Here is a 27,667-nt window from a genome sequence, read left to right on the forward strand (position 1 = left end):
CACGGGTCTCCCCTCACCCCCAGGCGAGCCGGGGCACGTTCTCATCCCGCAGCAGAGGCAGGAGCCGCGGAAGGCACAGCCCTCTGCTCACATCCTCCTGGCCCACGTGACTCACACGGCCCAGCCCAGGGTTCGAGGCCGAGGGCACTGGGACGGTGAGGTCCGCATGCAGAGGAGTCAGGGAGGGCCCTGGTGCACTTGACCAAGACCCTTTGACCGAGCTCAGAACCCCCCCTCCCCCTGGCGAGGGCCCCCCCCCCCCCCCCCCCGCGCTGGGATCGCTCCTCCAGTCCCATCCAGTTCCAGCCAACAAACACCTATGACCACCCGCCATGCCCAAGCCCTGCCCCCGGCCCTGCAGCCCTTAAAGCGACAGAGCCCTTGCCCTTTCGGAGCTCACATTTTAGAGGCGATAACACAATAAGCAAAGGCTGTGAAGGGCTCTCGGAAGCCTGGAAAGTGCTAGAAAAAAACAGGAATCGAGGAAGGCCCTGTCTCGATGGGGCGGTCAGGGAAGGCCTTGCTGATGACCTGTGTGAGCGGGTGAAGCTGGAGGGCGGGCCCTGTGGGAGGTGGGCGGCTGGAACAGAGCGAGCGAAGCAGAGAGAGAACAGAGTGAGATCCTGGTGGGAACCAGGGCCAGCGCCGTGGGGCTTGTTGAAACTGGCGACACCTTTGGATTCTACTCCAGGTGTGCAGCGAGGGTGGCAAGCAGAGGGGGGAGGCCATCTAGGCCATGGGAGGTGGTCAGTCAGGGTGCGCCTTGAAGGGGGACCCAGAGGATTTGCCGGTGCCTTGGAGGAAAAGGAGGCAGGAGCCAAGGACGGCTGGTGCTGTGGCCTGAACAAGCAGGCAAATGGAGTTGCTGTTGGCTTAGATAGTGTCTGCCAGGGGCTCAGGGGGAGATGTGAGAAGTCCTCCAGGAGGAGAAGGTAGGAGACGCCCTACCTTCCACCATGTGTGGGATACAAGAGGCCATCAGAGTGTCGCTAGCCACTTCGTTCGTTCGTTCATTCATTCATTCATTCATTCAGCAAAAGTTTATTGCACGTCAGCGATAAGCCAGACACTTGTGGATGCTGCGGAAGCAGCAGAGAAGAGAGACAATGTCACACTCGATCTGGTACCTAACTTTCTATGTGCACGACAGGTGATGAATAAGCAAACAGATGTGAACACCTGCAGAGAAGGAGGAGCCTTACAAGGAAACCCTAGAGCAGCGGTTCTCAACCTGTGGGTCGCGACCCCTTTGGGGGTCGAACGACCCTTTCACAGGGGTCGCCTAAACACATCCTGCATATCAGATATTTACATGACGATTCATAACAGTAGCAACATTACAGTGATGAAGTAGCAACGAAAATAATTTTATGGTTGGGGGTCACCACAACATGAGGAGCTGTATTAAAGGGTCGCGGCATCAGGAAGGTTGAGAACCACTGCCCTAGAGAGAGGCGGAATGACTGGGGGAGTACCCTCGGGCAGGACGTCACCCAAACTGCCCCAAGGACAAAACCCAGACTCCCCAGGAGGACCCCAGCCCAGTTTGGCTTCTCTTTGTCCCCCAGAGCGGCTGCTGTGTCATTAGGAGAGGGAGGAGGACGAGTGGGGCCGCCATGACCTTCAGGGTCCTGGGAGGGGCTTTGCCGTGTAGGAGGTGTCTCTTGAGCTGGGCTGCCTCTGTGCAGGTGTCCAGGTGAAGGAGTTCTGGGGAGAGAGGGAGAGGCGGGGAGGAGGGGGGGGGGCTGGTGCGGGGGTGGGGGGGTGGGGGGGTGGGGAGTTGGGGCGGGGAGAGGCGGGGACAGAGCAGAACTGCTCAGCCCACGGCCACATTCTTCTCTGAGGGTGTGGAAGGGGCTTCTTTTGTGCTCTGCTATGCAAAGAATTTCCTTTGTGCTTCCTGGTGCTTTGATCCTGCAAAGAATGGAGGGGTGGGGGTGGGGCAACGGGCCTTCGAAGGCTCCTAACCCCGAGTTCCCATCTGGGCTCTGCCACGGCAGGTGGGGACCTCAGATGTGTCTTGTCCTTGGGAGACAGCAGGACCTTGCTACAGGGAAGCGACTGAGGCCACTGGAGTATGAAGATGCTGACTCCATAGTGCGCAGGCGTCAGGGGTGAGGAGGCGCGTGCCAGAGCCTGGCCGGGCACGGGACGCGTGGGGAAAGGCGGGGAGACCCCACATTCAAACACAGAGAGCACTGGGTACGGAGCTGGGGGTGTTGGGAAGGCCAAGGGCCCTCCTGGGGCTTCAGTTTGGGAGCTCGAGTGAATGATGAACAAATAACTGAATTACGAGCCACAGAAAGAGAGAGATTTGGAGGAAAAGGGTCAGGTTCTGTTTGAGGACATGAAGTGTGAGAAGTCTGGCACATTGTTAGAAATATGGGTCTGCCCGGCCGGCCTGGCTCAGTGGTGGAGCATCAACCTATGAACCAGGAGGTCACGGTTCGATTCCCGGTCAGGGCACATGCCCAGGTTGCAGGCTTGATCCTCCGTGTGGGACATGCAGGAGACAGCAATCAATGATTCCTCTCATCGTCGGTGTTTCTATCTCTCCCTCTTTGAAATCAATAAAAATATATTTTTTAAAAAAAGAAATACGGATCTGACTGTTAGGAAAGAAGTCGGACCTGTCAAGGCTGGGCCAGGAGTCCCCAGGGCCTGGAGGGTGTTTGCAGGAGACTTTTTCTGTCAGGGGCCAGATAGCAACTGTGAGCCATACAGCCTCCACAGCAGCTGGTTCCCTCTCAGTGCAGCTGGGACCCAGTCACAGCAATACGTAAATGAAGGGGTCCCGCCACAGCAATATGTAAATGAAGGGGTCCCGCCACAGCAATATGTAAATGAAGGGGTCCAGCCACAGCAATATGTAAATGAAGGGGTCCAGCCACAGCAATATGTAAATGAAGGGGTCCAGCCACAGCAATATGTAAATGAAGGGGTCCAGACACAGCAATATGTAAATGAAGGGGTCCTGCCACAGCAATATGTAAATGAAGGGGTCCAGTCACAGCAATATGTAAATGAAGGGGCCCAGCTACAGCAATATGTAAATGAAGGGGTTGTCTGTCCCAATAAAGCTTTGTCTACAAAATCAGGCTAAGGCCCGGTCTGCTCCCTTCTCTGCTGCCTAGATTCTGACATCCACGTCTCCCTTAGAAACCGCGCATTGACAATGGCACAGCCTCGATCTGAGTCCCTGAGACTGTAAGAAACAGAGGTCCCTAGGTCCTTGCACCCGTCCCCCATCCTGCCTTTTAGACGAGAAAAGACACACACACACACACACAAACTTCCAGTGTGTTTCGGAATAAAATTTGGGAGTTTATCTCTTTTAGATGTCAGTGTTACTTGAATGAAAACAGAAATTGATACTAGGAGTGGGGTGTTACCATAATGAAAATCTAAAATGTATGGTATTGGTTTGCAGCCAGGGGGCAGGTGGTGAGAAAGCCATTGTGAACAAGGGGGCAGGACCACGTAACCAACCAGTAAACAAGGAGGGGGCCACGAGACCAACCAGTAAACAAGGAGGCGGGGCCACGTGATCAACCAGTAAACAAGGAGGCAGGGCCACGTGATCAACCAGTAAACAAGGGGGCAGGGCCACGCGATCAACCAGTAAACAAGGAGGCGGGGCCACGCGATCAACCAGTAAACAAGGAGGCGGGGCCACGCGATCAACCAGTAAACAAGGAGGCGGGGCCACGTGATCAACCAGTAAACAAGGAGGCGGGGCCACGTGATCAACCAGTAAACAAGGAGGCGGGGCCACGTGATCAACCAGTAAACAAGGAGGCGGGGCCACGCGATCAAGCAGTAAACAAGGAGGCGGGGCCACGCGATCAAGCAGTAAACAAGGAGGCGGGGTCACGTGATCAAGCAGAAGTGGGCACGTGAACAAGGGTCGGCTTAAACCCACCTTCAGGCCTTAAAACCAGCGGGCGGGCGGCTGGGTGCTGTGTCTTGAAAAAGATGAGCAGCAACCACCCCCCACCTCACTTCAGTGTGGCCTGGGAGCAAGGTTGCAGGAAGGACCCTGGAGGATGGAACTGGGAGCCACACAGGACAGGATGGTGCAATTTCCGGAGAAAGAACCCCCCACAACCCCTGCCCCCACCTCCCGCCAACCCCCAGTAGGGCTTTCCCAGGGCCTGCCCAGCAGCATCTCACAATGGCTGTGATCAGAGCCGCCTCGTCCCTCCCGTCCCCCTCCTGAGCGGGATGCTGTCTTGTGGTTTTCCTGTCTGGGCCCTACCACTGAATATTGTGTGTGTGTCAGCAACAGGAGGGAAGGCACAGGTAACTCGTTCTTGTATTTAGGTCTTTAGTTCTTGTATTTAGTTCAATCGCAAGGAAGCACCTGGGATCTGGAGAGAGAACCGTGCGTCTGCCGGAGGTCCGGCCGGGCAGAGGTCCCGGGGACAGTGAGGGCTGGGACCGGCCGTCTCTTTGAAGAACAATGAGCTATTCCATGTATAACAGAAAGAGTGAAGGCCTGGTCCGTGACCAGATGGGCAGCCTGCAGCAGGGACTGGTCAGCCACTCGCCCAGCCTAACCCCTCTGCCCCAGGGCACCACGAGGCCACGCCCCACCTGCCTTGCAGTTAGCTGTGGCCATGGGCGGGGCTGTGGACTGGATGCTTAAGTGCCCCTCAAATTCCCATGTGGGGACCCTCACCCCCATGTAATGTTAGGTGGGGCCTTTGGGAGGTGATTAGGTCAGAGCTGGAGCCCCATGAACAGGATGCGTGCCCTTTGAAAGAGACCCCCAGGAGCCCTCTCACCCGTCCGCCACGTGAGGACAGTGAGAAGAGTCGTCTGTGAGCCAGGAAGGGGGCTCTCACCAGACACTGATCTGCCCATGCCTTGATCTTGAACTTGCCAGCCTCCGAACTGAGAAATAAACATGTGTGTTTACAAGCCTCCAGTCTACAGTGTCTGTTACATTGGCCGGGATGGACTGAGACAGGCCGAGTCCTTGCCGACGGAGGTGGGTGGAAGTGACCTATGTGTCTCCCATAAAAACCATACGGCCACACCGTTCTCCACCTGCTCTCCAGGTGGCTGGCTGGCGTGGATGCCCCAGGCCCCGGGAGGCCACGTGGGGAAGACGGCAGGGGCTGGAACATGGTGCCAGTTGAATTTCATGTGAAGACACTTCTATTACATGAAGCCACTGAAACCTGGTTGGCGTGTCAGAGCAGCTGGCAGCACTCTACTGAGGCGGAGGGGAAGCCTGGAGGGCAGACCAGCCAGTGCAGGCAGAGGGGCAGGGGGAGTTGGGCAGGACTCTGGGGAACACTGACTTTTTAAAAAAATACATATTTTTATTGATTTCAGAAGGGAAGGGAGAGAGAGAGAGAAACATCAATGATGAGAGAGAATCATTGATTGGCTGCCTCCTGCCTGACCCACACTGGGAGTCGAGCCTGCAACCCAGGTATGTGCCCTGACTGGGAATCGAACCGTGACCTCCTGGTTCATAGGTTGATGCCCAGCCACTGAGCCATGCCAGTCAGGCGTCTTGCACCACTCGTATTGGATGAAGGGCCCACCCTGCTCCAGTATGACCTCATTTTTAGCTAATTACCTCTGCAACAACCCTATTTCCAAATAAGGCCACATTCTGAGGTGCTGGGAGTCAGGACTTCAACATGTCTTTGTGGAGGACACAGTCCTACCCACACACGCTGTGAGCTAATTTACCTTCCCTAACACACCCCCACCCTGAGCACCGGCTGCGCTTTGCCATTCTTCCCCCAGCCTACAGCCCCCCCCATGCACCTGCCCCTCCCTCAGCCACACACACAGCCCCCAGCCCAGCAGACCTGGCCTGTGGGCACCTTCACAGCCCGTGACTCAGTGACCAGCAGACCCTCCCTCCCAGGATGCATTGTGAGTGCAATGTGCTGATGATGCCGTGGTTAGAGCACCTGCCTCAGCAAGAACACAGTGGGGGCAGGGGCTCCGAGTTCCAGCTCAGGAGGGCAGGGCGGGAGGTGGCCCTGGCGCTCCCCTTTCAAGCGGAAAAAGTCAGGAGGGAGCCAGGGTTTGTGGTCTGGGCTTCTGGACCCACAGTCCCTGGGGAGCTGGGCTCGGCCTTGGGGAGGCCTCTGAGGATGGGGTGGGGAGAGGGTGCAAAGCCCTGTAGCTCTGGGCAGGTTCCAGCAGGGGGCCCACGACAGGCTGGCTGTTCTCAGGACCCCTCAGGGTTGGCTCCGCGTGGCCGTTAATTCACAAACATGATCGCGTACCAGATGCAGTGCTGACGGGAGACCCTCGTGTGATTCTCACGGTAGCAGGCTCAGGATTCTCTGTCAGACCCTCCCTCAAGGTCGTGCCCAAAGGAGGGGAGTACATCGAGCAGACAGTCGGAGTCTGCCTCCCAGTCACAGCTGTAGGCTGAGCGCTCCTGTCTCCTCTCGAAGACTCCGTTTAGGTCCTAAACTTTAGGAGAACCAACCAGAGCTGTGGCTTCTTCTGTGAGCTACACCTATACAATTTCCTTCCTCCCTTCCTCCCTTCCTTCCTTCCTCCTCCTTCCTTCCTCCTCCCTCCCTCTCTCTCCCTTCCTTCCTTCCTTCCTTCCTTCTTCCTTCCTCCCTCCCTCCCTCTCTCCATCCCTTCCTTCCTTTCTTCCTCCCTTCCTCCCTCCCTTCTTCCCTCCCTCCCTCTCTCCATCTCTTCCTTCCTTCCTTCCTTCCTTCCTTCCTTCCTTCCTTCCTTCCTTCCTTCCTTCCTTCCTCCCTCCCTCCCTCCCTCTCTCCATCCCTTCCTTCCTTCCTCCCTTCCTCCCTCCCTCCCTCCCTCCCTCTCTCCATCCCTTCCTTCCTTCCTTCCTTCCTTCCTTCCTTCCTTCCTTCCTCCCTCCCTCCCTCCCTCCCTCCCTCCCTCCCTCCCTCCCTCCCTCCCTCCCTTCCTTCCTTCCTTCCTTCCTTCCTTCCTTCCACAAAACCTGACCCTATGCTAAGCACCATGCTAGGCATGAGAGGTGCCGTGGTGACTAAGACCTGGTTCCTGCCCTCGAAGGCCTTGAAGCCTGGCCGGAGACGTCAGATGCCGGCGTGATGAATGAGACCCGCAGGGAGCAGGACAGCTTCCCAGTCAGGGAGTCAGGAAGCAGGCACTTTTTTTTTTTTTTTTTAGAGAGAGAAGGAGAGAACTAAACCAAAGCATTATAATTTGGTCACAGGTATCTCAGCATTCTAGGTTTTTTCCCCCCATGTATGATTCAAGAGATAAAAATAATAAACTTGTTTCTGGAAATGTGATGAAGGTCTTTCTTAGGCCGGAAAGAAAATGTCTTCCTTAGTGAGTCCCCTGTGGACATGGAGAGGCAGGTCAGACACAGGCAAAGGAAGAACACAGGGGTGGGCAAACTTTTTGACTCGAGGGCCACAATGGGTTCTTAAGCTGGACCGGAGGGCCGGAACAAAAGCATGGATGGAGTGTTTGTGTGAACTAATATAAATTCAAAGTAAACATCATTACATAAAAGGGTACGGTCTATTTTTTTTTTTTAGTTTTATTCATTTCCGGCCCGCGGGCCGTAGTTTGCCCACGGCTGGTAGAATGAGCATGTGAGGTCCTGGAACGGAACCGCTGAACCAGCTTCCTATGAGACGCCTCTGGGGCAGCAGCCATGTGTCTGGGCCTCTGAGTGCAGATCCGACTCTGAAAGCTCCTGGTGCCTCGAAGGCTGGGAACGAGGTCGCCCAGGGCGGCGGCTTGAAACCCTGGCTGCACCTTCAGACTCGCTCGGAGCTTTTGAAGCTGCCAGGTCTGGCCCCCGTCTAGTGACTGGGATTTAATTAGGGGAGCGCCCAGGTGCTGGTGGGTTTTTAAAGCTCCCAGCTGATCCCACTGTGCAGCCAGCACGGGAAGCCCCTGGCTGGGAGGGGGAGGGGCAGCGTGGTGCCCGGAGGGGAGGGGGCCCCAGATGCAGCCTTGACACACGGGGGGTGGGGGGTTAGGGGGAGAAGGAGAGCGGGAGGAGCTACCAGGGAGGTGCGTGGAGGCCAGGAAAGGGGCATTTCCTGAGAGCCTTGGTCAGCACGTCACATGCTGCAGAGAGGTGGAGAAATGCAGGGCTGGGTGCGCCATTTAGGGCCCTGCTGGTGGCCTTCGCAGCAGGTTTGTTAGCAAAGTGAGGCGTGGGGAGCTGGGTCAGAGCGTGCACTAGGGCGAGATGTGAGTTGAACTTGGGAGGCGAGGACATGGACACAGAGAATGCAGGCTGACCCGGGAGGCGAGGAGGCAGGTTGTCCGGGAGGAGGAGCCTGCTGTCGAGGGAGTGATCTCATTATGTGTTGGGGACGGGAGGGACCGGGGTGTATGCAAACACTAACATGATCCAGTGGAGAGCGGCCGGGGAGAGACCGGGGAGAGACCAGGCATAATGACGGGATCACGTTGCTAAGAAGGTGGAAGGGAGAACAGTGTAGGGAACCAACACATTGGCAGCATTGATGTCAACCAGAAGGACCCCCCTCAGCTGGAGCAGGAAGATGGAGAGGATGGGGCGAGAGGGGAAGGGTGCTCATTCTATTGGGTGGGTGGCAAGAACATCCATTCACCCACAGCTTTCTCATGGGGGAGGAGGGAGGGGTTGCTTTCCTTGACCCACACCCTCTCTTCCTTGAAAAGCAGCCAGGCCCTTTCTCTGCCTTTCCTTCCTTCTCCACACAGCAACCAGACCTGGGGCCACTGTCCCAGTGACGGGTGAGCTGCTGGGGGCCTGGCCATCCTCTCCTCCTGGTCCATCTTCTCCACCCGTGGCTGGGGGCTGGGCCAGTCGGCCATCACTGACCCCATGGCCCCGGAGAGGAAGCTGGGAGGTAAAGCGGCCCGAGACGCTCGGCCTGAGCTCCCTCTCAGTCTGGGTCTATCTTCCTAGAAGTTTCTGTGGCGAAGGAGGGGCTCCGACCCTAAAGTCAATTAAAGTTGTACTGGGCCAGTCCCGTTGGCCCTGGTCTTCTGTGTGTGCACTCTCTCTGGGAAACCCCAAGGGGAGGAGAAGTTGGCACTGAACCCTCACCCCAACACTGTAATGCCCTCTAACCTCAGTGGTGGGGTCTTTGCCTCCCCGGACCCTTGCATACCTGAGGCCACACTTGAGCAGGTTGGCAGGCTCACGGTCACTGCCCATGGGTTGAAACCTGGACGTATGGAGGGGCCAACTCCCTTGAAGAGGCGTCTCCTGCTCCCTCTTCCTCTCCCAGCTCACGGCCCTGCTGCTGAGACAGGCCTCTCCAATCTTCTTGGGGAAGGCCCTCCCCTGCCCTCTGCCCCACCCTCTGAACTCAGCCTTAAAGAGGAACCTTACCTCCCTAGCCCTTCACTAGCAGGAAGTCCTCCTGGTGGCTCCTGACAATGGGCCTGGCCCATTTCTTGGTCCTATTCTCTGTCCCCAACCATCTTGCCATGAAGTGGGCGTTAGCTTTCCACTGTTTACCTACTTCCTGCTCATAGGAGAGGCCCAAATGCTGACATAGTGATTGGTTCTTATGTTTTCAATGGGTTGCCAGGGCAGTGCCTGGCTGCCTGTGATTCATCCATCAGGGCTCAGTGTCGACACCCCTTCCTCTAGAAGTCCTTCCCTGACCCCTGCTCTACATTGGAGACAGGGCTCTAACCCTCAACACTCTTCCCCAGAACCTGAGCCTGCCAGGCACTCAGCCTCCTCCAGCCGCCTTCCTGTCCTCCACAGGCGGGGGACACGGGCCAGGGAGTGGAGAGCGGCCTGGCGCTGTTCCCCGGGGTCAAGCACCCTGTTTCCTTTAGCCCTCCCCCCTAATCTGTCATTTCTATTCATTTGTGTGTTTGTCTAGTATCTGTAACCTACACCAAACTTTCAAATCCATGAACATGGAGGCCGCCACTGTCTTATTCTCCACTAGCTCCCCAGTTCTGCGTGTAGCACAGGACACACAACAGCTCCTCAAAAATGCTTGCTGACATTCATGACTCATCAGTCACCTTAGATCTGGGATGCTGGATCTGTTGGTGGTGCTTCCCTCCAAGCCCACACTCCGGGCCCCTCTAATGACATTGCTGCAGGCACAGACTTAACAGGCCCCCGTGTTCCATCTCATACTCTCTAAAGCAGCGGTTCTCAACCTGTGGGTCGTGACCCCTTTGGTGGTTGAACGACCCTTTCACAGGGGTCGCCTAAGACTATCCTGCAAATCAGATATTTACATGATGATTCATAACAGTAGCAACATTACAGTTATGAAGTAGCAATGAAAATAATTTTATGGTTGGGTCACAATATGAGGCACTGTATTTAAAGGGCCAGAAGGTTGAGAACCACTGCTCTAAAGGCAACTCAGGCAGGATCCTCGTCTCTGGCATCTGGTGATCATGGGTGGAGCAGCTGAAACTGGCCTCCACACTGTCCCTACATGCCTCTTCCATTTATAAATTGCTGTACAACACATTATCCCCAAAGTAAGTGGCATCAAACATTTCATTTGCTCATGATTCTGTGGCTCGGGAGTTTGGGCAGGGCTCAGCCAGGCGGTTCTTCTGCCCGGTGTGGCGTTGTCTGAGATATTCACTCCGCCACATTCAGCTGGTGGCTAGGCTAGAAGGCCCAAGGAAAGGCACTCACATCTGGTACCGTACTGCTACTCCATGTGCTTCTCTCCAAGTGGCTGTCTGTCTAATTTCAAATTCCAAGTGTTCATTGATGGAATAAAGGAAAGCAATGGGCTTTTGTATATTAATCTTGCATCCTGCCACCTTGAGTCTTCTGATGGAGACAACAGAAGTCCCCAAATCCCTGGCCTTTTGCTGTTCCCAACCTTTCTAAGTGATCTCCAACGTTTCCAACACTAAAGAGGGCATCCCGTGTAGAAAGGGTAACTATTATTTTGTAAAACGTTTGTTTCAGTTATGCATACGAATATGTGTACTGAATCACGATGAGGAAAAAATAGTATTTCTTACTCTGAGTTGTCAAAACACTTGAGAGTCCCTGCCATAGAGGAGTTTTCTTCTTCAAGAACCATAAATTAAAGGTGGGCTCCGCTCCGCTCCGCTCCGCCCCTCCTCCGGCACCTGCTCCTAAAAGCCTGTCAGATGCCACCAGCCCTCTTGGCCGATGGGGGAGAGCTAGGCTTCCAGCTGTGGGGCTCAGTGCTCAGCTCCTCAGCCCCCCAAAGCCCTGCTGAGCGTCTTTACTGTGAGACCATCTTGACCGTCAGTTTCTGTTCTAGAGTAAAACAGCCTGGAGCACACACACCAGGGAGTCAATGAACTGAGTCGTTTAGGAGGCACTCAACGGGGCAGGTCATGGCAGTCGTGCTAATTAAGCCCTGACCTCTGGCCTGCTGGGTTCGGTGGAAGGAGCCCACAGGTTTGTACAGAGTTGACGAGTCCCATTGTTCCCTGAGGTCTGGCGAGGGTCTGGCCTCCGAGTCACTCAAAACTCGAGGTCCCGTCTCAGCCTCAGCCGGTGGGAGGAAGTTGTGATGAAACCCAACCGTCAGCTTTGATTCTCCTGAGCAAGGGCTGCCCTGCGTGGGAAATGTCTCTTTTTCGATTCCCGGGGCAGCCACCTATCCCTCCTCATCCCCTCCTTTCGCCTTCCTCCCCTTTGCATGTAACTGTCATCGACTGAAAGAGAGCAGAGGGCAGCCACAGCTTCCAGCCACGCCTCGGCCAGCCTGCTGTCACTTCCAGGACAGGCCCGGCCTACTGTCCCCTTTCTCTATTGCCCTCACCGGCCCAGGTCGGGGCACATGCGTGAGGCCACCAATCCATGTCTCTCACTCATGGATGTTTTGTTCTCTTCCTCCCTCCTCCTTCCCTCCTTCTCCCCCACTCTCTCTAAACATCAATGGGAGCCCTAGCCAGTTTGGCTTAGTGGATAGAGCGTCAGCCTGTGGACGAAAGGGTCCCAGGGTCAATTCTGGTCAAGGGCACGTGCCAGGGTTGCGGGCCTGATCCCCAGCAGGGGGCGGTGAAGGAGGTAGCCAGTCAATGATTCTCATCATTGATGTTTCCATCTCTCTCCCTCTCCCTTCCTCCCTGAAATCAATAATATATATATATAATTATATATAATTTATATATATATATATATAATTTTTTAAAAATAAATATCAAGGGGGGAAAAATCCTCCGGTGAGGATTAACAACAACAAAAAAGTGTGTGCAGCTATTAAAGATCCGAAAGAGCAAGATGGTGGCTTCCAGAGCCTGAGAGAGAAAGGGGCAGAAGATAGTGGAGAAGTTACGGGAGACGTAAACCGAGGCAGGAGTTCGTGGTGACCCAGGGTAGATGCCTCCGGCTTCATGCTGAAGGGTGGGGAGACCTGAAGTAACTGTCAGCCGGGGGAGGCCTGTTTCTCACCGCCCCCCCCCCCCCCGCCGCCCCCCATCATTGTGCACTTGGTGCTGCTGAAAGGGGCCTGAGGGATGCGTTTGTTTTTGGAGAATTCCTGCCGCTTCGCTCAGCGGAGTGCGAGGAAGCAGGGAGACCCGAGAGCCTGAGTCCTTCTCATCTCTCTCCCCCCAAGGAAGAGAACAGGAGGGCAGAGAGAGTTGAGTAGTGGAGGGAGGCTTCTAGGAGGGGGAGGCCTGAGCCGGAGGGAGGCCATCCCCCTTCGTGCAGCGTTCCTGCTGAACCCCAGGCCTGGGAACCGTGGAAACGGCCCTTGCTCCCGCCCAGCAGAGCAGAGCTGTGGCGCGGACACGGCCCGCATCCCCTTCTAGCTTCGTCTCTCCTGTGTTTGTCTTGGCTGGGAGCTGCTCGGGGCTGCTTAGAGCAGATTCCACCAAGGCAAAGCTGGAGGAACCAGGGCACGGAGCCACAGAGGGGGGAGCTGAAAGGGGCCTCGGATGGGGGCGTAGAGGTGGTCGCGCGGTGGGCTGGTGGCAGACCACGGTGAGAACCTGGGGTCCTGACTCCTGGCACGGAGCTCAACCCAAGCACCACGGAGCTTCCCAAGTGGGTGAGGGGCTGGCACGGGGCTGAAATCCACCGATGCCTTGATGCCCACCTTTCTGGGGAGGCATTAGAGGCTTGAAGGGGCCCTGAAATGTATTGAACCAGTTGTGTCTCCTGTTCTTGCTTCATAACACAGAGATCCATTCAGACACTGTACTCCAGCTTCCAGAGACTGCCCCCCCCCCCCCCCCCCGCGCCCAGCATGCCCCCCTGGCTCAGGCCAGAGTCTAAAGGAGGCCCAAGGCCCTGGGTCGTGCCCCACCACGGCCAACCCCATAACTCTCAGATCTCGATTCAGCACTGCCTCCCCCGGGGCCCAGCGTGGACCCTCCCATGTCCCGCTCCGCACAGATGCCGGTGGTCACGTGTCCCACAGCTGAAGGCCTCCCCCGTCCGTCCGCCTCCACCATCTGCTGAGGCCCCATAATTATTCCAAGGCCCGGTGCCGTCTCACTTGGAGGGGAGAGTTCACACAGCCCTGTAATGTAACCCAGGCCACGGCCGCTCGGGCAGGGGGTCCCCAGCTGGGTAACGAGCAGCCGGCTTTATTGAATTCCCTGCCTTGGATCTGACTAATCACTGCCTTCAGCTGAGGCAGCCCAGCCTTCTGAGAAGCCGTCCGAGCACCCTCACTAAGGACTTCTTCTCCCCTGAACCCCAATCCCAGCTGCTGAAATCCTTCCTCCTCCCCAGATATGTCTGACTGACAGCATCAGGGCAGGGAGTCTCCCTGGGCATTGGCCTCTCCCATCCATTTGGCTCCAGCCTGGGGGCCCCGCACAGGGTGGACCAGACTGGGCTGCTGGTTTGACTTTGCTGAGGCTGCCCCGTGCGGGAAGCAAGACCTGCAGCTCCCCCCTCCCCTCGTCTCCTAAACCCACTGGCTTCCCTCTCACTCCTCCTTCCTGGAGGCCTGGGCCCTGAGGAGGGGGGCTTTGGCTGAGCAGGCTGTGCTGTGGGCCAGGACTTTCCAAGGAGAAGTGTAGGAAGCCGCCTCCTCATAGACTCCTGCTCAGGCTTCAAGACCCACCCAGGTCACAGCTGCACAACAGCAACCCCAGGCCTCTCCCCTGCCTCCCTGCTCCCCGCACCTGCAGGGCCCCAAGACAGCGTTTACTTTCCCGTCAGGCTCTTCCGTGCTTGTTTTCTGGCCAAGACGGTGCCCTCTCTGAGAACAAGGACTGCATCCATCTCTGTGTACCCAGAACAGCACGTAGTAGGTGCCTTCAAACACATCAAGTAGGTGCCCTGGCCAGTGTGGCTCAGTTCGTTGGGCGTCTTCCTGTGCACTGAGAGGTCACTGGTTTGATTCCAGGGCAGGGCACACGCCTGGGTTGTAGGCTCGATCCCCAGCGGGGCGTGTGCAGGAGGCCGCCAATCGGTGTTAATGTTTCTCTCTCATCGATGTTTCTTCCTCTCACTCTCCCTTCCTCTCTCTCTCTCAAAAATAACTAACTAACTAACTAACTAACTAACTAAATAAATAAATAAATAAATACATCATTGTTTAAAAAATCAAGTAGGGAAGGAGGGAGGCGATGCTTGGCGAGGTAAGAGGTTGGTGTGTGATGAGTGGCTGCCCGTGCTGGCCTGGTGTCTGTCTCTGAGGGTCTCTGGGCATCCCCACCACCTGTGTGGCTGAGGTCCCTGGAGGGGAGAGGGCTGGCCAGTTTGTAAAGTGGTGTCAGCTCTGCTGTCCTGCTCAGGCGTTGTTATGCTAAATGGGGACCTGCGGTCAGGGGTCACCCAGAGTTCACTGTCGGGGTGATGCACCTAGAGGAGGCCTTGAAAGCACCCTGGAGGGCGAGAAGGGTCTGTGGTCCCCCTGCCCTTCAGCAGGGGTGTGGGCGGGGCTCTTCTGAGCTGAAGTCAGAGCCCAGCCCTCTCTCCGACCCAGCTGTGCCCAATGCCCTGGGGGAGGAGGAAAGGCAAGGGTCACCCCCAAGGTCAGGCCCACCCAGCCAGGTTCCACTCCCCGGAGACCAGCTCTTGGGGGGCGGGAGGTGGGGGGATCGCCTGGTGGACAGTGGGAGTGGGCGGCTGAGCCCTCACTTGGTACCAGAGGTTGGGGGGGGGCCCACGCCAGCCACCAGAGTTCCAGGGAGACAGAGTCAGGCAGAGCCCGGTCCGGGCTGTGGAGGGAGGGGCCAGGAGAAGAGACTTCAAAGTGCTCCCAGAGCAGCTTACAAACAGGCGGGGCTGGCGGGGCGGCCAGCGGGGGCCTTGCTGGAGGGGCTGGAGGCTTGCACGGGACTGTGCCAAGAGCACAGGCCCCGGGGTCTGGGAGCGGAGGCCTTGAGCCCGGGGTGCCGGTGGCCAGCTCACGGTTCTGTGACTTGGTTTCTCCTGCTCACCAGAGCTCCCGGCAGCGCCCCCCCCCCTCCCGGGCTCCCTCGTGGGGCTGGCACGAGGGCCAGCGGTGCGGATGGCGTGAAGACAGTGTAGGCTCCAGCCCTGATCAGATGTTATTTATTATCCTGAGCTGTGTTTTGGTGGGAGACTTGGAAGTGCTGAGCGTGAAGCTGGAGAGCTCCTTCTCCCCCAATGCGGTTTTGAGAGATCTCAGAGCAGCATGGCCGGGATGGGGCCCTGGGACAGGGAGGCCGTGGCTCTCGAAGGAGCTGGGCCAGGGCTTTCTGCATCGACCTGGAGCAGCGCGAGGAGCCCAGCGGTCCCTGCTTTGCTGACTGCCCCTCCCCCTCCCCCCTCTGCTCCCTGTCCCTCCTCCTCCCCGTACCCCCGCCCCCCTCTAATGCTCTCAAGCGACTCCCCAGAAATCAGCCTCCTCTCCCTGGGTACTTGTCCTCACCTAATGGGGCTGTGACAGTTTTCCTAAATCCTGCTTAGAAATGTGTCACCGTCCATTTCCCTTTGTGATATCAAAGGAGGCTGCTCACACCGCGTTCGTCCAGCCAGCGTGTGCGGAGGCCTCACGCGGAGCAGCTGGAACCCGGGTTTATGAAATTACAGGGAATTCAAAGCAGCCGGCGCCGCCCGCTGTCTGGCTTCATTACTGGGCCTGGCCTCGGAGGGAAGTTTATTCCAGTCATTTAGAGGATTAGGCTCTGACACCCTTCATTAACTCTTTGACATAAGCAGGAAAGACAGATCTTGCAGAATGACCCACACAACAGGCTCAGGTAGGAGAAGGCAGCACGCCACCCTGAGAGGCCGGGAAGGGGTCTGCAGGGTAGAAAAAAGGGCCTTTTCGCTGCCTTTTTGCGGTCAAAGTGGACGGTGAGCTGCAGCCCTGCGGGGGAGAGTTGGCCTGGGAAAAGGGGGGGACCTGGGTTCAGGCCTCAGTTTGCCCATCTGTAAAATGGGAGCACTGCCCGGGACCTTCCGGGTCCCTTCTGGCTCTGACATATGCTGTGCCCACCCCGCCCACCATCCTGAGACACAGCAGCTCAGATGCTGCTCCCCAAATCCTACAGGGCTTGACCTCGACAAGGTGCCCTTTCTAGGAACCTGTCTCCCCATCTCTTACCCCCTGGGGATCGAGTGACCAAGTCAAAAACACTCAGCCAGCCTGTCCCCTTTACAGGGCATTTTAGATGGGAGCCATCTCCGGCCAAACAGGAGGGAAGTCACCCCCACCCCCAGCAGCTCCTGGCCCTGGTCCTGGCCCCTCCACAGACACAGCCCCTGGGGTTCCACACACTTCGCGTCCAGCCTGTGAACACCCGAGCCTGGCATGTACCTGGACAGCAGTTCTGACAGATGCGGTGGGTGGAGCAGTTTCCAGAGGGCCCGCAAGCTGGCGTTCCCATTTCGCATATTAACGGAGCCGTGGCTGTGTGACGCTGGCCAGTTGCTTAGTCTCTCTGTGCCTTCCTTCCTCAACTCTAAAATAAAGGCACCGTTTGTGAGGATTCAACGAGATGCCGCGTACGGACAGCCGGCACCTGTGAGGAGCCCAGTAAATATTATTAAATGGTATTGCTGTCACTGTTTGCTGTGGGCGACCGTGGGCAAGTCCCTCGCTCTCTCCTTCTTTGTAAGGTCGGGGGTAAATGAGACAACTGCAAAGTGCCTGGCACCCCGAAAGAGCTCCCCAAACGCAGCCATTGGGCCGTAGCAAGGGCTGCTCGGCTGCCCAGCGCCCCAAGACACCCGTAGGTTTTCTTGGAGCCAGAAGTGTGTCAGCGGAGGAGCGGGGAATGTGATACATCCCGGCAGCCGGGGGGCCGGAGCGTATCTGGTATGTGTGTCTGGAATGATTTGGGGGAAAAATCACCGAAGTTGGAACTTGAGACCAAACTGCCCGGGATAGAAAGATAGGGAACTGTCGGTGCACACCCCCCACCCCCAGCCCCCAAAGGGACCCGGTGCTGGGGTGGGAGTCTGCTTACACCGCACGCCGCTGCTCAGGCCCGCCCTCGAACGGCCGTGAACTTGTTGTTTTTCCACGTCATTTGCTCTCAAATGTACGATCGGGCGGGCGAACCGAACCCTGCGGCGGCAGGTCCCTCCTCGTAACAAGCGATTGTGTGTTCTGCAGAGGTGGCCCCGGGGAGGAGGGGGCCGGCGGGGAGGTGGGGGAGAGGGAAACACGCCGCTCCTGCCCAGTGAGCGTGCGTGTCCCGGAGCCAGCTCCCCCAGAGCACATGCCATTTCTGGCCCCTGAAGGGGTTAAAGGCCTCCTGGAGTCAAAATCAAGCAGGTGTCCCACCGTGCCAGATACGCCGCCTAAACTGCTTCCAGCTTTCTCTCCTTCTGCGAAAGTCTGTGGTCAGCCGGGACAGAGGAGCCGCAGCCGGCCTGTGACAGGCATCAGGTTAGCTCGCTCCCACGCGGGGGGCGCCCAGGGTATAAATCCCGGCCGGGCCCCTGCTGGGGCTCCCCTCCCCGCTCTCTCAGGAGAGAGGGCTTCCTTGCAAAGACCTTTCTTTCCTCTGAAGCCGCACAACTCAGCGGGCTCCACTGCTCGCTGGAGGCGGCCTGGGCAGCCGCAGCCTGACCAGCAGCAAGGACGCCTGCTGGGGGTGGGGGTGAGGGCAGGTGTCTGCAGCCCCGAGAGGGAGAAGGCGCCGGTGGGTCCAGCCCCTGGCAGCGTCCCAGGGAGGCCTCTGGCCGCCGCAGACCGCACCATGTGGGCCCTGGGAGGCCGCCGGTTCTGCTCCCGCTGGGGGCGGGTGGCGGTGCTGCTGCTCCTGCTCGGGGTGCCCCCGAGAGGCCTGGCACTGCCACCCATCCGTTATTCCCACGCTGGCATCTGCCCCAACGACATGAACCCCAACCTCTGGGTGGATGCCCAGAGCACCTGCAAGCGGGAGTGTGAGACGGACCAGGTGAGTGGGACTCTGGAAGCGCGAGGTGGACCACGCAGGTGTGTCAGTGAAGGAGGGTGGGAGCCGTGGGTGGGGACCGCTCAGGGGTGCCCTGCAGGGCCCAGGAACCTGAAGTCACGCAGGCCCCAGGGAGATAAACAGGGTGTGTGTCTGTCTGACTCTGAGGCCCAGAAGAAGAGGTGATTGTGATGTTCAAGTTCATCAGGGACTGAGAGCCCTGGAATTCCTGGTCTCGTGTTCGCTGAGGGCGGCTCTGAGCCAGGGCTATGCCAGGCGCAGGTGTCAGCAGCCCGTGGACAGGTGAGGCCAGACGGTGCAGTGAGCAGGGATGGGCTTGGGACCCACGTCTGTCTGGCAACAAAGCTGAGGCTTCATCCGGCCTCCAGACCACCTCCCAGGGGCTTGGACCCCGGCGCTGAGAGCAGACAGGCTGACAAGGAGGTGGACGGGCACAGCCCTGAGCGGACTCTCTGGGGAGGAAGTGGACTCAGTTTCGTCCGCCAGATTTCTGGGTCCCCCCTTCTGCCCTCATCAGAGCACCCTGCAGCACGCAGGGCAGGCCTGCTCCCAGGGCAATTCTCTCCCAGCTCCTGAGTCCAAGGGCCACTCCTGCCACTTCCCCGGGCAGTCAAGGGCCTGCTGGGACTTGGCACCTGCCTGGGCAGAGGCGCGTCCTGTCGGCCTGGCCAGCTCCTGGGGCTCAGGGAACATGAGAGACCCTGGTGCTCCCTCCTGTTGCCTACGGGGGAGCACAGGACCCCTGGGAGAGGGGCCTTGGCCTCGAAGCTTGCCTGGGGGACAATTCTCCGGCTTCTCCAGCGGATACGGCCTGAGCAGTGACGGTGCAGAGGGAAAGGGGGACCAGGAGGGTAGGGGGGCCAGAGCGGTCCCATCTCGGTGGGGCCACCCTGTGTCGTTGGCCCCATTTGCAGGGAAGCCTGTTTCATGGGCACAGACTGGCCTGATCCATGGGACAGGGAGACTGGCCGACTTTGTGTGCCTTGGAAAGAAGACACCTGTGTGGGCTGGAGACTCAGGTGGCCTATGGGTCCCTTCTGGGCCCTTAAGGATCCCCTCCAGGTTCCTCGTGCCCAAAACACCCTCCCCGAGGTGCCTGGGACCCCCCCTGTCAGGGATCTGCGTCCCTTAGGGAATGGAATGACGCTCTGGCTCAGGGGCCGGTTCTCCGTGCTCAATCCCCCACCAGGCCTTTCTCCCCCAGACCCAGCTCTGAGGTCTGCCCATCCCTGTCCCCAGGCCTCCCCCCGCACGGCCTGGAAGCCTGTGCCAAGCAAGGGCTGCAAAACAAAGTCCCCATTCTGAGCCGAGAGGGGAAAACTGTAAACAAGCCGGGCGGGCGGGCTCCGGGCGGGGCGTCCCCCTCTTAGCTGATGCGGAATGTCAGAGGCTGAAAAGAACGTTGGAACCGCGACAGGCCAGCCCTTGTGGGGAGCAATTCACAGAGCTACTACCAGGGCAGAGGCTTGGGCGCGGTGCCCACCGCCCAGTGGGTATGAGGTGTTATTGTCGAAAACACCACGTGACATTTTTTGTTTGTGTCGGCCCTGAGCTCGCTGCTAATTTCTAGGAATTAAACCAGGAATGAATGCCTAAGGTGGCTCCACAGAGGCGCGGAGGGAATTACAGGCGTGTAAGTCCCTGGCAGCCTCCTTGTTGATTTCCCCATGAAATGTCCCCCGCGTTGGGAGTGGGCGCCAGGGTCTGGCACAGCCCGTGGTGGCCGACCTGGCGTCCTGGGCCTGTCCCGCCCTTCCTTCCTCTGGGCTGTGGACGGATGGGGCCTCTCATCGGAGCCGCTGCTTCCGAGGTGCGTGCAGCCAGCCTCGAACCTCGGTCCCCCTTTTCCTTCTCGACGTTTGGTGTGACCTCTCCCCTGCGGCCAGGGCAGCCTTACCCCGAAGGGAAAAAAAGATAAAGAGGTGTTTGTGCCCACCTAGACCTCATCCGTGGTCACTGGATGGTGCATGTGACGTAGAAGGTAAAACCTCACTTTAGAATTCCACCCCCAGGAGCCCGGAGCCCTTCCCCAGCACAGGCCCTGTGCACTCGGCATTGCCGCCCGAGGCTCTGCGTGCTCAGCTGTGCGCCTGCAGGAAGAGGGCTGTGGCTGGGCTCTTCCCACAGGACTAGCTGTGTGGCCTTGGGCAAGTCACCTGCCCTCTCTGTGCCTCAGTGATCATCGCCTGTGAAGTGGGGAGAATGGTACACCCACCCATAGGCTTGCGATGAGCAGTGACTAAGTTGACAAACGCAAACATGCTTGTCCTGGCGGGTGCATAGCGGGTGCTCTGTGCACATTAGCTATAATCACCAGAACATTTTGCTCAGGATGGATGGGCACACATGCCTGGCTGGTGTGGCTCTGTTGGTTAAGTGCTGTCCCATGAACAGAGAGGCCCCCGGTTCTATTCCCAGTCAGGGCACATGCCTGGGTTTGGGGCTCAATCCCCAGGAGGCAGCCACTGATGCTTCTATGTCTCTTTCCCTCTCCTTTCCTTTCTCTCTCTAAGAAAAATCAATAAATAAGAGCCCTAACCAGTTTGGCTCAGTGCATAGAGCATCAACCCATGGACTGAAGGGTCCTGGGTTCGATTCCAGTCAAGGGCATGTACCTTGGTTGTGGGCCCAAACCCCAGTAGGGGGCGTGCAGGAGGCAGCTGATCGATGTTTCTCTCTCATCGATGTTTCTAACTCTCTATCCCTCTCCCTTCCCCTCTGTAAAAATCAATAAAATATATATATATTTTAAAATAAGAACGATGAGCACATATCAGTTCTCTCTACAGAAACCGTGGGGCAGGGCAGGGAAGCCTGTCCTCCCTCCCTCCCCTCGCTCAGGCCTCTCGCTCTGGCTCCCTCCAGGAATGTGAGACCTACGAGAAGTGCTGCCCCAACGTGTGTGGGACCAAGAGCTGCGTGGCCGCCCGCTACATGGACGTGAAGGGGAAGAAGGGCCCGGTGGGCATGCCCCAGGAGGCCACGTGCGACCACTTCATGTGCCTGCAGCAGGGCTCCGAGTGCGACATCTGGGACGGCCAGCCCGTGTGCAAGTGCAGAGACCGCTGCGAGAAGGAGCCCAGCTTCACCTGCGCCTCGGACGGCCTCACCTACTACAACCGCTGCTACATGGACGCGGAGGCCTGCTCCAAGGGCATCACGCTGGCCGTGGTCACCTGCCGCTATCACTTCACCTGGCCCAACACCAGCCCCCCGCTGCCCGAGACCACGGTGCCGCCCACCACCGCCCCCCCGGAGACCCCCGGGCGGGACGCGGCGGCCCCCGCGCTGCTCACCCACCCCGCGCACCAGTCGGTGACCGTGGGCGAGACCGTGAGCTTCCTCTGCGAGGTGGTGGGCCGGCCCCGGCCGGACGTCACCTGGGAGAAGCAGCTGGAGGACCGGGAGAACGTGGTCATGCGGCCCAACCACGTGCGCGGCAACGTGGTGGTCACCAACATCGGCCAGCTGGTCATCTACAACGCCCAGCTGCAGGACGCGGGCATCTACACCTGCACGGCCCGCAACGCCGCCGGCGTCCTGCGCGCCGACTTCCCGCTGTCGGTGGTCCGGGGGGGCCAGGCGGCGGCCACGGCCGAGGACAGCGGCCCCAACGGCACGGCCTTCCCGGCGGCCGAGTGCCTGCAGCCCCCCGACAGCGAGGACTGCGGCGAGGAGCAGACCGGCTGGCACTTCGACGCCCAGGCCAACAACTGCCTCACCTTCACCTTCGGCCACTGCCACCGCAACCGCAACCACTTCGAGACGTACGCGGCCTGCGCGCGGGCCTGCATGACGGGGCCGCTGGCCGCCTGCAGCCTGCCCGCCCTGCAGGGGCCCTGCAAGGCCTACGCCCCCCGCTGGGCCTACAACCGCCAGGCGGGCCAGTGCCAGTCCTTCGTCTACGGCGGCTGCGAGGGCAACGGCAACAACTTCGAGAGCCGCGAGGCCTGCGAGGAGTCCTGCCCCTTCCCGTGGGGCGGCCAGCGCTGCCAGGCCTGCAAGCCCCGGCAGAAGCTCGTGACCAGCTTCTGCCGGAGCGACTTCGTCATCTTGGGCCGCGTGTCCGAGCTGACCGAGGAGCCCGACGCGGGCCGCGCCCTGGTGACCGTGGACGAGGTCCTGAAGGACGAGAAGATGGGCCTCAAGTTCCTGGGCCGGGAGCCGCTGGAGGTGACGCTGCTCCACGTGGACTGGACCTGCCCCTGCCCCAACGTGACGGTGGGCGAGACGCCGCTCATCATCATGGGGGAGGTGGAGGGCGGCATGGCCATGCTGAGGCCCGACAGCTTTGTGGGAGCGTCCAGCGGCCGGCGGGTTCGGAAGCTGCGCGAGGTCCTGCACAGGAAGACCTGCGAGGTCCTCAAGGAGTTCCCGGGCTCACACTGAGCCCCTCCCCCGTCCCCGGTCCACCCCCCGCCCCCCCACCCGGACGCCCCTCAGTTAGCAAACTGGGCAAGGTCAGATTGGACAGTCTCAGGCCAGCAGAGGGACATTGGTCAGAACAGAGCCACCAGAGGGTCTTAGATCAACTTCTGGTCTGCGGGTTCAGTAAGGGGTTCCTATCTTTGTTAGCTTAGGGGGACAGAGGAGAAGGCAGTAGACGCTTGTAAATTATTCCTGACGACCGATCGCCTTGGGCACCATGACCCTCTCTGTGCTGGCCATCCCCCTCCTCCAAGGGTCTCCCAGCCGCCCTCCCCCCCAACCTCCCCCCCACCGGGGCTCTAGAGGTGGTGGCTGCCTGGCAGTCACAGGAATCATGGAATGAGCTGGTTTACAGAAGGGGTGGGTGAGGAGAGGAAGGAGGGCCCAGGGACTCCTGGACACATTCCCCACAGCTCCTCCCCCCGCCCCCACCCCCGACCACCATGAGCAGAGACCACTGCATGTTCGGGGTCTTGGGAAGTGGGAGGCAGGGCCTGGTCCAGCCCAGCACACACCTTCCCCGGGCGGAGGCTGCTTGGCAGGCACCCTTGGGTGCTGGTCAGCCTGCGCGTCGGTCAGGTTGGCCCTGCGGTCTCTGAGGCCACCAGCAGAACACACGTTTCTCGTGTTTCATCTCCTTGGCTTTATTGATTGGTTATTGATTGTTGATTTATTAATCCAGTTTGGTTCAGGCCGACGCAACAGACATTTTCGGAACATTTACTGGGTGCCAGGTGCTAGGACCACAGAGAACTCACGGTGACTGAACGCAGTGTCCAGATCCCGGGGGTCCCACCAGCAGCAGATCCCATTGACAGGGTGCTTTCATCTGCCACTGGCTTCCGTGGAATAGAGCAGTAGAAACCCCAGGATCTGGTTTGGTAGGAGGAGAAATGAAGGAAGAGGAAAAGCAGGCAGGGAAGGGGGCTGGTGGAGGAATGAGGAGGGAGGAGGGAGGCCGGCTGGGGAGGGGAAGGAATGCTGCTCAAGGCTCCCACCTGGTGGTGGCCTCGGGAGCTGCAGGGCCTGGAGGGAGGCTGTGTGAGATGCGGCAGCTCGCTGGAGATTTTGTTTCTGGACTTCCTGTGCAGGTCCAGCCACCTGCCGCCACGTGAAGGATTCGGGAGCCCCTGTCAGCTCTGCCGCTGCCCCCCAGTCCCTCCGCAGCCCTTCGTTCTGCACACGCCCCTCCAAAACCGGTGAAGCTCATTGTGGGGCCTCCGTTTCTTCCTCAGACGTAGGAGGAAGAAGCCAATTAAAAGCTCATAGTATGAACAGGCCTTCCTGTGTGATTCATTTGCGCTAATGTGTGCGTGGGGCCGGGGGGAGGGGGCGGTGTCATTTGCTTGGGGGCCGTGCAGGAGGGATCTGGCCCGCGGGACCATACCTGGGTGGTGGAGGGACCAGCTGGCATCGGCCCCCCTTGCACTCCGAGCCTCCTTCACGGTGGTGCTCCCTGTAGCTCTGCGGGTCAGGTGACTTTCTGAAGACCGCAGAGGCAGCCCAGGTGTTCTGGTTTGTACATCATCCCCTCGCCTCATCATGGCAGCCGGGTGCACCAAGGCAGGTGGAGGAAACCGAAATGGGGCGGGAGGGCAGGCTGCCCAGCGGCGACTCCCTAGGGGACCTCAGGGTGAGGCCCGGTCCCCAAGCCCCAGGGCGCTCAGAGCACGCGGCTCAGTTCCTAGGACGGAGACAGCAGCACCTTGGGCCTCAGCTGCTCATGGCTGCTCCCTTGCCCTGAAGGTGTGTGCAGGAGCCTGCAGCATGGCGCCCCCCACAGCGTGCCTGTCCCCCGGGCTGGGAGCCAGCTAAGCACAAGAGACACCTGTCCCCTGTCCACAGGCCCAAGGAGGAATCAGGCTCAGCCCAGCCAGTGCAGCCCAGCCCTCCCTAGAGGTAACTCCCTGCGGTAGAGGGCCAGGACAGAGAAGATAAGCTGCTCCCCAAGAGAGAGGAGAGGCCAGAGGATGGGAGCTGCTCACGTTGCCACTGGGAAAATCCTGAGCATAAAACGCAGCCACCAAGGACGTGTGAGCCCTAGCTGGGGTGGCTCAATGGATAGAGCACTGACCAGGGACCCAAGGGTCCTGGGTTCAATTCTGGTCAACGGCATGTACTTCAGGCCGCAGGCTTCATCCCTGGCCCTGGTCAGGGCAGGTGTGGGAGGCAACCAATCAATGTGTCTCTCCCCCTCCCTTCCACTCTGTCTAAAAATCAATTGAAAAAATATCCTTGGGTGAGGATTAGCAAACAACAACAACAAAATGGTGTGAGCACCAGCCATCGGCTCTCTCTGCTTAGGCTGGGGACCGAGAGAGATGAGGACTCTGCCTCACTCGCCCTCAGAGACTTGGAGACTTTCTGCTGCACATGCTGCCAAGCCGAGGGGCCCCAGCAAATAGCACATGACCTTAGAGCCTGAGGGGTAAATGCCAGCACCTGTCGCCTCTCCACACTTGCACAGCGACGGGGGCTGAGCCTGTGGCTACCTGGTGGAGATGTGAGGTTCAGGGGAGTCCGATCACAGGGCTGCCTCTGGCCGGCTCACTGCCCACCCGCTGCCCCCGACTTGGGGCCCCTGCCACGCTCCAACGCCAGCCTGGCAGGGTGAGAAAGCCCAGCCTGTGCGGTCAGACCCCCTCGGTCGGACTCTGGGCTCTGACACGTATCCGCTGTCCCTGAGCCTCCGTTTCCCCGTCTGTAAAACAGAGGGGAGTCAGAGCTCTTTAGAGAGGCTTGGCGAGCTCGGCCCTTTTAATCTTGTCAAACGGGAAAGCCTAGGACACGGAGCCTGGCACAGACGGCTGCCCCTGGTCCCTCCGCGGCCCCCGGGCCAAGAGCAGGCACCCAGGGTCCCAGCCTCCCCTTTTCCTTCTGGGCTCGGGCTCCACAAGTTCGAATACCGTCGTCTGCTGCTCACAGGGGACATCCACACCATCACCCCTCGTGGGTGAGCTGGGAGTCAGAGGACATGGGCACCGAGGGACGGGCTGATTTAGAATCGATTGTAACTCGGGACCCACTGCACGGCATTTATTTTTCTGCCCTTGAAACCATGCCTAGGTCTCTGTCCTCCTTTGGTGAGGCCTTACACAGGAACAGGCATCCAGTAGGTGCTCAGGAAAGGGCCTGGTTGCCAGGTAACCTGGGGGGCCACCCCACCCGTCTCCCAGTCTGGGAGACTTGCCCGGCCTGGGCCCCAGGACATACGGGGATGGAGCCCTCCTGCAGGCCCGAGGCCAGACTCACCTGCTTCCCTGTCTACCTTGGACACTTACTGCTCCCCTCCTCGAATCTGTTGTCCCCCGTGCCCCTCCCTGCCCTGTTCCAGTCCCTCTGTTTGCCTCTTCAGAGGCTGGTCTAGCGCCGCTGTCTCCAGACCAGCCCCAAAGCCTCTGGGGCAGGACAGCATGGCTTTTTCCACCCTCGTTCTCTGCAGCCGCCTAGGACACTTTGCTCCATTGTCTGGCCAGCTGCTCCATACTCTGATGTCACCCCCTGGACAGTGGGGCCAGAGAGCAGGGACCCGGGGCGGCACCCGGGAGGGACAGAATGAATGCACAGCCACGTGGTAATTTCCTTCGCCGGGGAGAACGCCCTGTGTCCAGCTGTCCTGTTACAACACCAACATGGAGTGGGCACTCACTGTGCGACAGGACAGGACATCCTGTCTTGCCATCTCCATCACAACGGTCTGAGGCGGGGGCTATTTGGTAGGTGGGGAAACTGAGGCTCAGAGGATAAGAAACTTGCCCAAGATCGCCCAGCTGCTAAGGGTCAGAGAGCCAAGATCAGAAACTAGGCAGTCTGACTTCAGAGTTCTGAATGCTCATGCTATGATATTTCTCCCAGCGTGTCACACACACACACACACACACACACTGGGCTGGGCAGTGTGGAATCCCATGGGGATCCAAAGGTCGCCAAAGAGCCCGCCTCCTGTCAGCCACACACTCAGCACCCAGGGCTGTCTGACGACCTTGCCACGTGACGTGGTATTTCTATCGCACACATAAGCCGTCGCGCCCTAGATTCCTGAGCAAAACATCAGCCTGGTGCCTCCTCATCCTTCCAGACAGCTCCTTGGGAAGCCTCGCTGCTCCCCGGCTCTGTAAACGCTCCCCCACAAGTCTTGTCCTCCTCCGTGTTGGCACTGACCTCAGGCCCGCATCACTGCCAGGAGGCCTGCGGGCCCAGCTCACCGAGCTCAGGATGGGCGAATTCACTGGCAGGTCCTGGGGCCCGGGCCTGCGGTGTGCTGTCCGACCCCAAGGCCATGCAGAAGCTTCACTGGGGTCCCCTCCTTTTCCCAACTCCGTTTCCTGATTCTGTCTCCTCCCACCTCCCCAAGGAGGCAGAGTCCTGCAGGGAGGTGTGAGTAATGCAGGCAGGATAGGTGGCAGGCTCCTGGGCCCTATTTTTGGCTGTGGCCTCATTCTGGAATGTGCCCCAAGGTCGAGTGACAACTCCTCTCTCAGGCTGTGTCAGGAGGAGGAGGAACCCTCGCTGGCACCTCCTGGGGGCGAGGGCCGGGCAGGCAGGTGGCCAGCTGACCAGCCCGCTCCTCCTTCCCGCCTCTTTGGCTCCTGAGCCCCTCAGCACTGCTATTTCAGGGTCGAGTTGGAGCCTCTGTGTCCACATCCCAGATTACCCCGGGACACGGGACTCTGGCATCCGTGTCCATCCACACCCTGGCCGCCCTCAGCCCCACGCAGATGAGGAGAACACAGGTCCGGGCTCCAGCTCCTTCCGATCGGACCCCCTGCCCCGAAGCATGTCTGTTGGGGGAGGTGATGCTTGGGTGGCTTTTGCCCTCCGGGTCTTGCGGAAGCTGCCAGAGCCCTGACGGTGTGACCATGTCCCCATCCCCACCCCGTGCTTTCTGCCTTGGTGTGCGGGATGCGTTCAGTCCTGTCGGAGGATGGTGGCTGTTTTGTCTTCGTTCCCCGTGGGTGACCGGGAACTG

At 59.1% G+C, this 27,667-nt stretch overlaps 1 protein-coding gene and 2 long non-coding RNA genes across 7 annotated transcripts in view; 1 reads left to right on the forward strand and 2 right to left on the reverse strand.

The window, feature by feature from the left end:
- Positions 1-9,452, reverse strand: part of LOC118671306 — a 28,464-nt gene extending 19,012 nt beyond the window's left edge. For 2 of the 3 annotated variants that reach the window (XR_004972733.1, XR_004972734.1), the window contains exon 1: positions 9,105-9,452. This is a non-coding gene — a long non-coding RNA (uncharacterized LOC118671306). Of the gene's footprint in view, positions 1-17; positions 99-9,104 lie in introns of those variants that run through there. The other variant, XR_004972732.1, reaches the window with a different exon arrangement.
- Positions 9,453-17,496: 8,044 nt separating this feature from the next.
- On the forward strand, positions 17,497-22,682 carry WFIKKN2 (WAP, follistatin/kazal, immunoglobulin, kunitz and netrin domain containing 2). Its single transcript, XM_036342204.1, has 2 exons — positions 17,497-18,252; positions 21,136-22,682. The coding sequence occupies exons 1-2, from the start codon at positions 17,569-17,571 to the stop codon at positions 22,657-22,659; spliced, it is 2,208 nt and encodes a 735-aa protein (XP_036198097.1). The 5' UTR covers positions 17,497-17,568; the 3' UTR covers positions 22,660-22,682.
- Positions 22,683-23,261: 579 nt separating this feature from the next.
- LOC118672471 lies at positions 23,262-27,190 on the reverse strand. 3 transcript variants are annotated; one of them, XR_004973064.1, is made up of 3 exons: positions 26,860-27,190; positions 24,086-24,382; positions 23,262-23,928 (listed from the first exon to the last, which is right to left on the reverse strand). It is a non-coding gene; the product is annotated as an uncharacterized LOC118672471 (long non-coding RNA). The 3 variants fall into 3 exon arrangements; XR_004973065.1 differs by having other exon boundaries at positions 23,262-23,924; positions 24,086-24,316; positions 26,860-27,186; XR_004973063.1 differs by having other exon boundaries at positions 23,262-23,924; positions 26,860-27,167.
- Between the last annotated feature and the right edge of the window lie 477 nt (positions 27,191-27,667).

Source organism: Myotis myotis, unplaced genomic scaffold, assembly GCF_014108235.1.
Source record: "Myotis myotis isolate mMyoMyo1 unplaced genomic scaffold, mMyoMyo1.p scaffold_m19_p_17, whole genome shotgun sequence".
Taxonomy (NCBI): domain Eukaryota; kingdom Metazoa; phylum Chordata; class Mammalia; order Chiroptera; family Vespertilionidae; genus Myotis; species Myotis myotis.

Excerpts from the sequence above, each read along its gene's own strand:
- WFIKKN2 (XM_036342204.1), top strand. The coding sequence starts at position 17,569 with ATGCCATTTCTGGCCCCTGAAGGGGTTAAAGGCCTCCTGGAGTCAAAA. Across the intron at positions 18,253-21,135 it reads GGGAGTGTGAGACGGACCAG|GAATGTGAGACCTACGAGAA; the intron begins GTGAGTGGGACT and ends GGCTCCCTCCAG.